We start from the raw sequence: 14,362 nt of genomic DNA, 5'->3' as shown, positions 1-14,362 counted from the left end.
AATTAGAAACAAAACAATGGATTTACATAAACATCGTTAAACCGGAACAGTTCGCCATAGACATAGATAACTGTGACCTTTTATTCGGATCAATCATATGGTCAATATGGTTACGCCGAAACAAGAACATCTTCGATCCAGGCTACGTGGAAAATGGAACGATACTGGAACGCAGCGGGTGACTGTTAGACGACAATGTGGCAACACTACAGTAGATGTGAAAAAAAGGAAACGAAACACGGATTAGAAGCATGAAAACCACCCCCACAGGGATGGGTTAAACTGAACACGGATGGCGAACGTCATATCACGGATGAAACAACTTCATGTGGGGAAGTTATTAGAAATAGCTCAAGATGCTGGGTTATCGGTTTCTCCATAGCAGTCGGGATATGCACAGTAGCGGAAACAGAACTCTGGGGAATATGGGAAGGACTCCAACATACATGGAGATTAGGCGAACGCAAAGTAATTCTGGAAATAGACAGTCTGGAAGTGACACGTCTCTTACAAACAAGGAACGCATCATTCACACTTGTGAATAAGATATATGAATTACTAGATAAAGAATGTAGTGTGGATGTCAAGTATGTATCAAGGGAGTCGAGCTTCATTGCAGACAGACTGACTAATCTCGTCAAGATGGATTCACAGGACCATATCGTGCACAGAAATCCACCAGCGGAGATTGGCTAGCTGGTTCAGCTAGAAGCTAATGCTTATAGGAAGGAATAAGTTGCTTTAGGTTCTTAGTCTTTATTTACCCAAAAAAAATTATTTATATAATTTTAATAAAAAATTAAAATTTATAAAAATATTTAAAATTCAAAATTAAATATATTTGAAAAATAAATTAAAATTTCCAAATTCTGTAAATTTAATAACCTAAAATTTCGTTGGAACTATAGTCAAAACAAATGAACCGTTCAGAATCAATTAGGTGGATTCAATTGTCTGGTGATTGGAGCATTGATTTATTTTATTTTTATTTGGTTCACATCTCCATTTAGAAGAGAAAGAAGGTCTCATTTCGCTAATATTAGTTGAACCACTTTAATTACTGGATCACAAACGCCAAAAAAAAAGATGCCTTCAAGCTGCGAAATCTGCTGTGAACTGCTCATCGCCATTTTGCTCCCTCCTTTAGGTGTTTGCTTAAGGCACGGTTGTTGCAGCGTAAGTAAAATTTGTCCTTTTGTTTTGGGTTGAGGTTCCGATTTTTGGTTTAAATTTTAAATTGGAATTGTGGGTTTTTGCAGGTAGAGTTTTGTATATGTTTGATTTTAACGATTATGGGTTATGTTCCTGGGATAATATACGCTCTTTACGCCATTGTTTTTGCGAATCGAGATGAGTACTTTGACGAGTACAGGCGACCACTTTATTATTCAAGTGCTTAGTGTTGTTTAATTTTGAATATTTGTGATGCTTTGATTTGGTTTTTGAGGTCCTTACGGTGTTATGAATGATAATGGATGCTTGGTCTTTCATTTTGATTGGTGAAGAATGCGATGCTTTGATCTTATGTACTTATTATACATTTCTGAATTATGACATAGGATGCGAAAATGTAGTCAGAAAACTTTTCTTTGAACACAATATCTCATCATGGTGCATGAACAAGTCACAAGCTTCTAATCTAAAAGAGAAACACTATATCCTATCCTACCAGGGAAAAACAGAAGCCAAAGTTGATACTTCTGTCTAATAATAATAATAATAAAATTTAGGGATAATGGCACATATGGACCCTGAAGTTTAGCAAATCTTCCAATGTGGTGCGGCTTGTCTAGTTTTAACTACTCGTTACTCAAAAGTCGAAACCCAGCCAACAATAGGATATATGCTGCGTTGCGGTTTTCATGTTGATTAGCCAACAATTTATATGTAGGGAAGTTGTATTGTCTGCGTCGCCTTGATGTCTAGTTTCGCTTAGATCCAGGAAAATTTATTGTTGATCTGAGGTGGAGGCAGCCATTAATGCTTCACTTCTGCTTCTTGTTGTAGAAGCAGACTCAAAGCATTAGCCTTATCGCGAAAGGATCAGCAGTATAATTCAATGCCGTAGGGCAACACTTGACCTGAAACTATAGCATTTGGATGATGAACATGAAACTGATTCTGCTACTAAAATGTTTGTAGTAATGAGCACTTTTCTTAGAAAAGGTGTGACTACTTTAATTATATTGAAAAATTGGAATATAAAAATAAATGCAGAAAAGAAAGCGTTTCTTTCTCTCTACTAAATCTATTTTATTTATTTTTCCAAAGCTGGAACAAAATGAAAAAAGAAAGGAAAAAAACGACGAAAAAGTGAACAAGGTTCTCTCCAACCTTTCTGCCGCCATTCTACTGCACTTTCTGTTTTCTTCTATTTCTTCTTTGATCTTCTTCCTTTTTTTCTTCCTATTTTCAGTTAATTCAGCCCCCGCAGGGCACAATAAGCGCGCTTCTGCCGTTATGCGCTGCACCTGTGCATCCGAAGGTGATTTTTTCGGTCCCTGACTGCGCCCGGTGCCTTAGGCGCACTTTTTAAAACCACAGTATCACATGAAAGAGAAAGCATCAAATAATACACGAACCTTAATTGATAAACATGTTTTGCATAAACTTTTAAACTGTTGAGTAGTACATGACCATAAATTCTTGTATGGAAAAATGTCATTTATTATTCCAGCAGGCTCAGCTAGGCAATACTCAGTGGTGTTCTTAGATTTTTCCTACATTATACATATAGCAAGAAACAATCTTCTATTTGGCTCACCAAGAGATTTGCTACTGAATGCAATCACCAAAAACATAACATCAATTTTTTGTGTTGGCATCACTGGTTGAGTTCTTGGTCTTGTGTTGGCATCTCTTTTCTTGCTGTCATCTGTTCAATTGTACTGAAATATGCAGTCAAAAATCGAGGTTCCCTGTTTTGGAGGAACTAGAGCAACTACCTGATGTTCAGTACGAAGATCCACTCGAACCATCGACGGGCCTGATTTAGGCATTCTAACACCAAATACCAACGCTAGTGCAACTTGATTGAGAAGGTTGTTGCCTCAAGAATCACAGGAACCTGATAACGTTTCAGAAAAATAAGGTATAAGAGTATAAGGAATAAGATCAAGCTGTACAAAACTAGGATGAAGATTAATACTAACAAACCTGTGTGTTGATGCACGCCACTTTGTGCACATTCAGAAAGCCAACCATATCCAGGTAACCATTGAGGAGTTGTGCCAACTCCTTGTCTTCATCTGCATGAAGAATCCAAGAGATTAATAAGTTGGTACAAACTTGAAATCAATAAGTGCAAATGATAAGCACGAGGTAGACTGACAATAAACCTTGAATTGCTTTGACAGAAAGCAGCGTGTCTGCCATGTGCTGCCACTTTTACCGAAGGATAGTGAAAGAAGGAAAGGAGGAAAAGGTTATTATGGTGACCGAATTCGAAGACTGTACCATGCTTTTGAGAGATCTAATAAATCAAAGCATCTCCCACTCCTGCAATAGTTTATGACCCTTTAAAATGGCATACCATCAAAGTGACTTCTAACTACGACTTCTACAGTTTGAATGGTCCAAAAACATTTTAAATTTACTCACTTATGAAACAGGAATTTGTAATAGCTCATTAAATCTTAAAAATCTACTACTAACCATGTTAGAATATGAACACTGTGGAGCACAAAATGATTGGATAGCGATACAACCAGCACAATAAATACTGCCATCATTTCTACAAGATTGCCAAAAAAGAGGAATGATCGACAAGTATACCAAATGGAAAGAAGGAAAAGAAAGGTAATGGCAAGTTAGTCGATACACTAAAATAAGATTTTGGAACTTCATACAGGATTATTCATGTGGCTATAAGGGAGATGATAAAACAGGTAATAATAAAATTAAACATTAATATTTATAGCAGCAGGATTAAATGTTTCCCACATCATTAATATATGAACAAGGAAACCAATCATACCCTGGCAACTGAGATAAAAATGTTGCACATCTATCTTGAAGAGTGGAAAGATCAGAAGAATCTTGGATGCTAACACAATCTATGCACTGCCCAACGATTAAGTGCCTCTCTAGGGGCTTCCGCAAGTCAAGTTCATTAGAGTACTCACGTTTTCCATCTGCACCATGTTCACGTAAAGAGATACAACTAGTACTTTCAAAAAGAAAATAGCATGAACATTGATTAAGAACAGGGCACTTTCAAACAAACAACAGAGAAATGACGGTAGAAAGAACATTGATTAAGAACAGTGCACTTTCAAACAACTACTGAAAGGCGATGAGTGTAATGAAGGATAAACTACCTCTTTGGCCATCAAAATTGAGCTTTTTTTCACCAAAATACTTCTTATACTGCCAAGCAATTCTCAGGCCTTTCTCCTGCAATTTTTTTGAATATGACATTCACATTCGGAGAATTTAAACAAACAATATTTCAAACAAACTGAAGAACCCAAAGAAAACGGAAATCAAAGATGAAGGGACCTGATATGGACCAGGTTCCCGGGATTTTTTATCTTTGGATGCAGCGGGACTAGGCAAAGTACCCAAAAACCCCTTTGGATCTCTTGCTGGACTAGCATAGAGAAGAGGTTGGCCGTGAACAAGTCCCTGAGCCATGAAATTCCTCAACAAAAGCATGTGATGAGGTGCTTCTGCATCTTCCATCACTATAACTAGGCTTCACAAAGGGAACCCACCACCCAGTACCTCTGCATAACAAGTAAAAACTATTCAATAAGAGAACACGTCACTCAAGTCAGTGACAATAGAATGGTAGGCAGTTATGTGTATGCATTACTGTCGAGGTCGGGTCTCCCAGAAGATAGAAAGACAGTGCCATTAGGCCCACACTTAAGTCCAGGGCATAGAAATGGAGCTGCACTGGAAAGGTTTCAAGAGATGCTACTCATCCGAGTCTTGACAGTAGTCATAGCAGTGGCAACAGTCAAAAATCAAAACACCACACAATGCAGTGATCTAAGACTTTCCAGGTTCTACTCCAGCAAGATTGTTCAAGCAATACCTTGTTGCACACTAAGTCAAAACAAAAATCTAAAAAACCAACAACAGTTATCACTAAGAAATAGCAAGTCATGTAAACTGACTTAGTTTCTTCAGTAGATGGTAAAGGAAGACACATGATTAGTTAATTTGAGGAACAGCTGCTTGGCTCTCATTATTCACTGACATGAAAAGAGAGTCACACTACTTCACAGGATTCAAGGAATACTAAGACCCCCACCTGAAAGGTGTTATTGGCAATAAAAATTGTTTTCGTAAGTTCTTTCACCTATGAAGTATAATCAAACTGAGAATACAAAATATCTGAAATCAAGAAGGCTCCTCCTATTTCAACAGACAAACAGTTAAAACTACTAAAATCTGTGCAAAATAAGTACAAAAATTAAGATGCAAGACAAACGGTTGAGGTCTATATTTATCTTTAACGTTACCAAAAACACTGAAAGCATCATGAAAAGAAGCAGAACACTAGCAATTCAGATACCCTCCCCCCCCGTCTATCTATCATTCATAATCATTAGAGCTTAGACTGCAGCTTTATCAGACCCTAGAATAAACTAAGAGTTCATGTACAATCATTCATCAAGTTATGCCATCCAAGGTTAAATAACTCAATTTCTTTCTTTTGAATGGACAGATAACAAAGCTGTAAAACTCTTCTGTCGTCTCCAACCTCAGCAAACATCATTCTATATAGTACCTAATAGTAAAAGGGCTTCCGGTTTCAAATACCTTTCTTTGATAATTTGTGATTTTACCTCATCAAAGAAATCGTGCATTGTAGAATAGCATTTAAACATATAAGTAGACCTTTTGTCTCTCATTTAAATTCTTTTTTTTTATTTGCAACAAATACCCATAAGCCCCAAAGTAACAGCAGCATGAAAGCAACCAATACCAAATATCATAAAAACAACAATAATGATATCAAATCTTCACATCCAGATTGAACAAACAACTGAATCAACTCTTATAGACGTCCGCTAATTTATCTACTGTCCAAAATGCAAAATCATCGATAATGAAACAATTTAACCAAAAAAAAGAATGGGAGATGAACATGAACAATTCTGAATCGAAGATCAATCAGTTTAAACAACAAAGGAAACAAATAAAATTAAAGGATAAACATAAGTTCAAGCAACTATTTCCTTTTATTTTACAAGCAGACGCATGAATTAGATCACGCTAAAACACATATACATAATATTATTTTATTATATTCATAAACAGAGAGATTTGATATAGGAAAAGAAAGGGCCTTACGACTTAAAAGAAAGAGGTAAGAAGTTCAGGCGAAGGAGATCGCAGTGCCGACGAGATTCCGATGAGGATTCCCATGTGAAAGGGCAGGAAAGGACTGCAATGGAAAACTCAGAGAAGAAGTAACGCGAAAAATAAAGTTCAGAACTATATATGGGAAAAAGCAAGAAATCGTTTTTTTTTTTTTTGGATTTTAAATTTGGGGTAAATTATGTGTTTAGTATATAAACTATTAAGATCCGTTTTAGTACTTAAACTTTTATTTTTTTCAAAACTATACTTAATATTTAATTTTTATTTCATTTTAGTACTAATTGTTAGAAACTTAATGCATTTAGTGTCTAAACTGTCAATTTTGGTCTGTTTTAGTACCTAAACTTTTATTTTTTTCAAAACTTAATTTTAAATTTTGAATGGGGTACTAAAATGAAATAACAATTAAACTTTAGATATGGTTTTAAAAACTTTTAAAGTTTAAGTACTAGAACAGACCTAAATTGATAGTTTAAGTACTAAACGTGTAATTTATCTTTAAATTTAACTTTTTTTCTTGGGAAAACTACGTGTTTATTGGGATGGCAACGGGCCGGGTTTGGGTCGGGTATTGGTCTCCCCGTCCCCCTTTAAAAACCCCATATCCGTCCCCGTTTAAAAAACTACGGTGATTTAAATGGGGATCCCTATCGGGTAATCGGGGAAAACCGCGGGGAAACGGGTATTCCCGTTTAGCATAAACGGTTATTTAAACTGGTATCGGGCCGGGTATCGGGTCGGGTATATATATATTTAAATTAAATATATAAATATTATATATATTTTTTAATTTAAATTAAATTTATTAATATTATATATATATATATATAATTATTTTTAATATTTATCGGGATGGGTATCGAGCCGAGTAATCAGGTAATTGGGGCGGGGATTACCAAACTCGTCCCCGTTTAGCATAAACGGTTTTTCTCCATACCCATTTAATTCGATTTTCAATTTTTCCCATCGGGTTCGGGTTTTTTTGTCATCCTTACATGTTTAGTATCTATCAATTATTAGTTTTTGGTCTGTTTTAATATTTAAAATTTTCAAAATCATACCTAATATTTTGTTTTTATTTTATTTTAGTATATCATCATTAAAAACTTAACATGTTTGATACTTAAACTATCAATTTCATTCCGTTTTAATATAAAAACTTTCAATTTTCTTAAAACTTAACGTTAAGTTTTTAACGTGATTGTAAAATGAAACAAAAACTAAATGTTAGTCATGATTTTATTGAAAGCTTAAATATCAAAAGAATCAAAACTGATAGTTTGATACTAAACGCATAGTTTACCCTTTTTCTTTTGCGTTAACTTATAATTGTTAACTTATAATTGCAATAATGTAATACATCTTATTGTGACCGAGTATTCATTGAGTTAATTGGATTTTTTTAAAATAATTAGATTAATGGATAAACTATAATCATTTTTATTTTTCATATTTTTTCATTAAATTTAAAAAAATATATAATATTTGATTATTTTTATTTTTATTTAATTAAGACAATATCGCTTTTATTTAATTTTTTCATTAAATGTAGTTAAAATTGTAATGACTAAATATTTAAAAGTCAATAAAGTAAGTGATTATATCTTAACTAAGTAAAAACAAATATGACTATATATTAATCAAATAAAAAGAAAATTATCAAATATTATAATTTTTATATAAGTAAGGAAAATTTTCAAAACTTAAACGAAAATAATTAATCATGTAATTCACTCTTTATTATTTTAAAATTTTATATAAATTTTTAATGAAAAAAGTAAATAAATTTATTTAAATAAAATTAAAAAAATAAATATATTAAATTTAGATTTTATCATCTATTTAAATAATTTTCAAGTTAAAACAAAAATTAAAGAGCACGTATATAAAAAAATTCATAGTAATAAAAATAATTTAATATGATAAATTATATTTAATTATTTACTTGTTTAAACTTTACAAATTCAATTAATTTAAGAATTCATTATTATATAATTTAATTTTTTTAGAATACTTTAGTTTTTAATAAAAGTTATGGAAATTATATATATATATATATATATATATATGTGTATTAAAAATTATAAATTTAATATTTTTAAATAAATTATGAAAATTTCTATATTTGTTTTTTGAAAATTTGATAGATTTGTTTTTGTTAAGATAGAACATTATTCATTTTCTAAATAAACAATGACTCAATAAGTATATACACCATTTTGAACTTGAGAAGCTTGAGTATATATATTAGTAATTAAGCATATGTGAAAATGTCACCTCAGTAATATGTATTTATTATTAGTTAACTAACGATTTTTTTTTCTGCATGAAATATTTTAATAAAAAATTAAAACATTGAAAACTAAAATACTCAAAAAAAAATATTGACCAAAGTGATAATTTGTGTAGATATTATATCATTATATCTTATCGGAAATATACTTATAAATTAAAAACGCATCTAATGATGGATAAAAAAATTATGCAAAATAAAATAAATTTAATGAATATTTTATAAATAATATTATTTCGATCAATATAATCGTAAAATTAACGTTAATTCTAAAATTATTATGATAATTTTGATATTTATATATTCAAATAAAAATGATTGAACTCAATTAATATTGTTCTTTTAAGAATAAATAAATAATATTTCTACGGGGGAAAATGATAAATATAAAAATAGGCAAACATTAGATTGTCAGTATGTTAGGAAATAATCTTTTCTTTTTATAGTAGAAAAATAGAGGAATCAAGAGTTTAAATAAAATTTTAAAAAATAACTTGATTAAATATATTTATTTAATTTAAAGAATAAATGATTCAATAAGGCATCTTAAAACTACACAACCTTTCGATTTAATATACAATTTAACAGATAAACTTTAATTTGATATATCCAATGCGCTAAGTGATGAGAAATAAACGAGTACAAGTAATTTTCCTATAACCAGATTAGTGAGAATGCGAAATAAAAGCGGAAATATAATATCATAAATTGATAACGGAGTTCAGCCAATTATGTCTACGTCTCCGGACTGCTGCAGATCTTTTATTAAGAGATAAAATTTACAGGTGTTTACAAAACACTCATTACTCATAAGAAAGCTCTCTAGTATTGGGAGAAAGAAATGATTTGAATGATTTTGAAGCTAAATGGGTTAGGATATTTATAGTTGAAGCTTAGGGATTAATCTCGTAATTAACCCTATTTCAATTATAATTAAAAAAATTGGAGCACCAAGGTGCCCCCATTGTTGAAAACGTGCATAGGCAATGCCCCCTTCTCCCACCATTATTGACTTTACAATCTCCCATTTGAAGACTGATTTTATTCTGTCTTCACACCTCGATCGATGCAGCAGCATTCTTAGACTTGTTACTCTAGCATGCCAACTGAAGCTGAACACAACTTCAGTTTTTCCGTAGTCACCGTATTTGTTAACATGTCTGCCGGATTTTGAGCTCCACTAATCTTTTCAAGTTTCAAAATCCCATCTTCCAGAAGAGACCGGATAAAATGATATCGCAATTGTATGTGCTTCGTCCTGGAATGAAAAGATGGATTCTTTGCTAGATGGATAGAAGTTTGACTGTCGCAATATAAGACATTGTTTTCTTGTTTCTTGCCTAACTCTTCCAAGAAACTTTGAAGCCAAACCATCTCCTTGCTGGCTTCCGTAACAGCGACATATTCTGCTTCAGTTGTGAAGAGAGCAACTATCTTCTGTAGTTGAGAAACCCAACTCACTACAGTTCCTCCTAGAGTATAGACATACCTTGTAGTGCTTCTTCTGATGTTGACATTTCCGGCTAAGCCAGCATCTATATAGCTTGTCAGTATCGTATCTCCATCTTTGAAACAAAGTGCTTTGTTTGTAGTACCCGGCAGATATCTGAGGATCCATTTGACTGCTTCCCAATGTACCTTGCCCGGATTATTCATGTACCTGCTAACAGCTCCCACTGCATGAGCAATATCTGGTCTAGTACAAACCATGGCCTACATCAGACTTCCAATTGCTGAGGCATACGGCAGCTTCATCATGTGTGCACGTTCTTCCTCTGTCTTTGGTGATTGTTCTTTGGAGAGTCTAAAATGAACACCTAAAGGTGTACCTACTGGTTTAACATCTTGCATATTGAACCTGGAGAGTACTTTGTTGATGTACTCAACCTGTGATAACATCAAAGTCCCTGACTTTGTGTCTCTCTTGATCCTCATCCCAAGAATCTGCTTTGCAGCGCCCAGATCTTTCATTGCAAACTGCTTCGACAATTTTTGCTTCAAGTTTATAATCTCTTGCCTGTATGAGCCTGCAACGAGCATGTCATCAACGTACAATAATAAAATAATGAAGTTGTTGTCGAACCTCTTGATGTAGCAACAATGATCTGCTTGGCATTTGATAAAACCACTACTACTCATGAAGCTATCGAATTTCTTGTACCAATGTATAGGAGCTTGTTTTAAACCATACAACCTTTTCTTCAACTTGTATACCATGTTTTTCTTGTCTGCCTCTATGAAGCCTTTTGGCTGCCTCATATAGATTTCGTCCTTCAAATCACCATGTAGGAAAGCTGTCTTCACATCTAACTGCTCAAGATGTAAATTCTCTGCAGTTACAATTTTCAACACTAGTCTGATTGTAGACAGTTTTACGACTGGAGAGAAAATTTCATTGTAGTCAATACCTTCTTTTTGCTGGAAACCTTTGATAACCAATCTTGCTTTGTAGCGTTTGCTTCCATCGTGCTCTTCTTTGATCCTGTAAATCCACTTGTTATGGAGCGCTTTCTTGCATGGTGGTAATTCAACTAATTCCCACGTCTGATTTGACATAAGCGAGTCCATCTCCACTTTCATGGAAGACTCCCACTTGACTGAATCCTCCACCTGCATTGCTTCATCATAGCACTTTGGTTCACCATTGTCAGTCAGCAATAAGTAGTGCAAAGAAGACGAATAACGCTGGGTTGGTTTAGGAATTCTGGAGGAGCATCTTAGTTTCAGTGTTCCTGGTTCTTCTTGAACTGCTTCAGGACTGATTTGAACATCATTTCCAGAAATCTCCTCGAACTCAGCTAATTCCTTTGCTTCAGCTTCGGTATTGGAGCTACTTGATTATATGGTTGACATTTCTTTGTACATCACAGTCTCATTGAAAATGACATCTCTTCTTCTGATGATCTTCCAATTTTCATAGTCCCAAAACCGGTAACCGAACTCATCACCACCATAACCAACAAATACACATTTGTTGGACTTGGCGTCAAGTTTACTTCTTTCAGCAAAATTTATGTGTACATAAGAAATACAACCAAACACTCTTAAGTGTGAAAGGTTTATTTCTTTTCTGCTCCAAACTTCCTATGGTATTCCATCATCCAAAGGAACTGAGGGCCCACGGTTGATTAGGTAAGCTGCAGTGTTGATAGCTTCAGCCCATAGCGATTTGGGCAATCCAGCATGTATCCTCATGCTTCTGGCACGTTCATTCAGAGTTCTGTTCATGCGCTCTGCTACGCCATTCTGTTGTGTGTCATGGGAACTGTTGTCTCCATCTTGATCCCATTGTTTGCGCAGAAATCTCTGAATCTACTGTTTCTGTACTCTCCTCCATTGTCAGACCTCAACCGCTTGACTTTCAAACCAGTCTCATTTTCCACCATGACTTTCCATTTTCTGAAGGTATCAAAGACATTTGATTTCTTCTTCAGAAAATAAACCCACACCTTCCTTGTAGAATCATCGATGAAGGTGACATAATATAGTGAGCCCGCAAGAGATGGAACTGTAGATGGTCCCCATACATCAGTATGAACTAACTCTAACTTTTCTGCCTTGGGTTTCTTGCCAATATTTGCAAAACTGGCTTTCTTTTGTTTGCCAAATATGCAATCTTCACATAGTCCGACATCTACATTCTTTAGATCCGACAGCTTCCCTTTTGACAAAAGTGTATTCATCCCTTTCTTGCTCATATGGCCAAGCCTTTGGTGCCATATGTTTGATTTTCCATCAGCATCTGCTACTGCAATGATATTTTCTAAATTTAAGGTTACATAGAGAGTACCAGTCTTCTTACCACGAGCAATGACGAGTGCTCCTTTGGTAATCTTCCATTCACAGCCTGAAAAGGTTGTACTATAACCTTCTTCATCAAGTTGTCATACAGAAATCAAATTTCTTTTGAGGCCATAAATATGTCTCACTCCTTTCAGTGTTCAGGTGGTCTGGTTTGGCAGCTTTAATCATATGTCTCCTTTTCTGACTATCTTCAAGATTTCATCATCAACTAGATGAATCTTCCCAAAATCACCACTGACATAGTTCTCCATGATTTCTTGGCATGTGGTGGAGTGGAAAGATGCCCCTGAATCCAAGATCCATGATTCAATCGGACTGTTGATGCTTAGAATCATGGCATCACCTATCTCCTCTGTCATATTGGCAGATTCCTGTACCCCGGTATCTTTCTTCAGTGCTCGACAATCTCTTTTAAAGTGACCATTCTTGCCACAATTATAACAGGTAAAATCTTTCTTTCCCGTTCTTGATTTTCCCGTTCTGGATTTCGATCTTCCACGATTTGAATTTCTTTATGAAGTTTTCCCTCTAGACTCCGTGTGCAAGGCTGAGGAGGTTGATGTTTCACCCGATTCTCTCCGTCGAATTTCTTCACTTAATATCAGATCCCGAACATCGTCGAATTTTAATTTGTTGTTTCCCGACGAGATGTTGACTGCTGTAACAATAGCATTCCAACTGTCTGGTAGAGATGATAATAGAATTAAAGCTCAAACTTCATCATCGAATTCAATTTCCATGGAACTCAACTGGGTTGTGATTGTGTTGAGTTCATTTAGGTGTTGAACCATTGATGCCCATTCCGCCATCCGCAAATTGAATAATCGCCTCATCAAATGAACTTTGTTTGAGGCTGATGGCTTCTCATACATACTGGAGAGAGCCGCCATAAGACCCGCCGTGGTCTTTTCCTTTGCTATGTTGAAAGCAACATTGCGGGATAACGTCAGTCGAATAACTCCGAGGGCTTGTCTATCGAGAAGAGCTCAGTCTTCATTCTTCATGCCCTCTGGTTGCTTTCCTGAGAGAGGTTAATATAGATTTTTCTTGTACAAAAAATCTTCAATCTGCATATTCCAAAAACCAAAGTCCGCACCATCGAACTTTTTAATTTTCACATTCCCTTCGTCTACAGCCATCGCTCCCACTTGAATATGGCTTCTTTTGGATCGTTTCCGATAATTTTTGCGAATCACTGTGTATTAGAATACCTCCGTCGACAAATTCGTATCGCCGATTTTTTTTACTATTCACGAAATTTATTATTCATGTGAATAGTAACTTTGCAAAAAAAATGACAAAATTCACAACCAAAAGCTCTGATTACCAGTTGTTGGGAAATAAACCGAGTAACGAGTAATTTTCCTATAACCAAATTAGTGGGAATGTGAAATAAAAGCGGAAAAATAATATTCAAAATTGATAACGGAGTTCAGTCAATTATGCCTACGTCTCCGGACTGCTGCAGATCTTTTACTAAAAGAGAAAATTTACAGGTGTTTACAAAATACTCACTACTCACAAGAAAGCTCTCTTAATTGGGAGAAAGAAATGATTTGGATGATTTTGAAGCTAAATGGGTCAGCGTATTTATAGTTGAAGCTTAGGGACTATTCTTATAATTAACCCTATTTCAATTATAATTAAAAAATTAGGACATTGAATTGTTGAAAACGTGCATAGACAGTGCCCCTCTCCCACCTTTGTTGACTTTACACTAAGAATTAGTTTTCTTCTCATCTTTAGAAATGTATAATCAGAATTAAAATTTCACGTATACTATTAAAAAAATAAAATATAATTACACAAAATTAAAATTCACTAACTACATGTGTTATTTTGAGATTCTTGTAACTGGATCACTTTAAATTACAAGGACTAATTTGAACTGATCCGATAATACAGGAACCTACAAGCTAATTTAATGCA

General features: G+C 34.3%; 1 protein-coding gene and 1 pseudogene across 1 annotated transcript; one reads left to right on the top strand and one right to left on the bottom strand.

The window, feature by feature from the left end:
- Positions 1-1,010: 1,010 nt before the first annotated feature.
- LOC120143804 (UPF0057 membrane protein At4g30660-like) lies at positions 1,011-1,453 on the top strand. The gene is made up of 2 exons (XM_039158035.1): positions 1,011-1,176; positions 1,260-1,453. The coding sequence occupies exons 1-2, from the start codon at positions 1,087-1,089 to the stop codon at positions 1,398-1,400; spliced, it is 231 nt and encodes a 76-aa protein (XP_039013966.1). The 5' UTR covers positions 1,011-1,086; the 3' UTR covers positions 1,401-1,453.
- A 1,196-nt stretch (positions 1,454-2,649) lies between these two features.
- Positions 2,650-12,310, bottom strand: LOC120143838 (annotated as a pseudogene).
- Positions 12,311-14,362: the final 2,052 nt, after the last annotated feature.

This window comes from Hibiscus syriacus, unplaced genomic scaffold (genome assembly GCF_006381635.1).
Source record: "Hibiscus syriacus cultivar Baekdansim isolate YM2019G1 unplaced genomic scaffold, ASM638163v2 tig00110864_pilon, whole genome shotgun sequence".
Lineage (NCBI taxonomy): Eukaryota > Viridiplantae > Streptophyta > Magnoliopsida > Malvales > Malvaceae > Hibiscus > Hibiscus syriacus.
The sequence above is the reverse complement of the archived record's forward strand: the minus strand, read 5'-3'. Positions and strand labels throughout refer to the sequence as shown.

What these genes read in the sequence shown, in the direction of transcription:
- LOC120143804 (XM_039158035.1), top strand. Translation starts at nt 1,087, where the DNA reads ATGCCTTCAAGCTGCGAAATCTGCTGTGAACTGCTCATCGCCATTTTG. An exon ending in TAAGGCACGGTTGTTGCAGC is followed by an intron (nt 1,177 to 1,259) that starts GTAAGTAAAATT and finishes GGGTTTTTGCAG; the next exon opens with GTAGAGTTTTGTATATGTTT.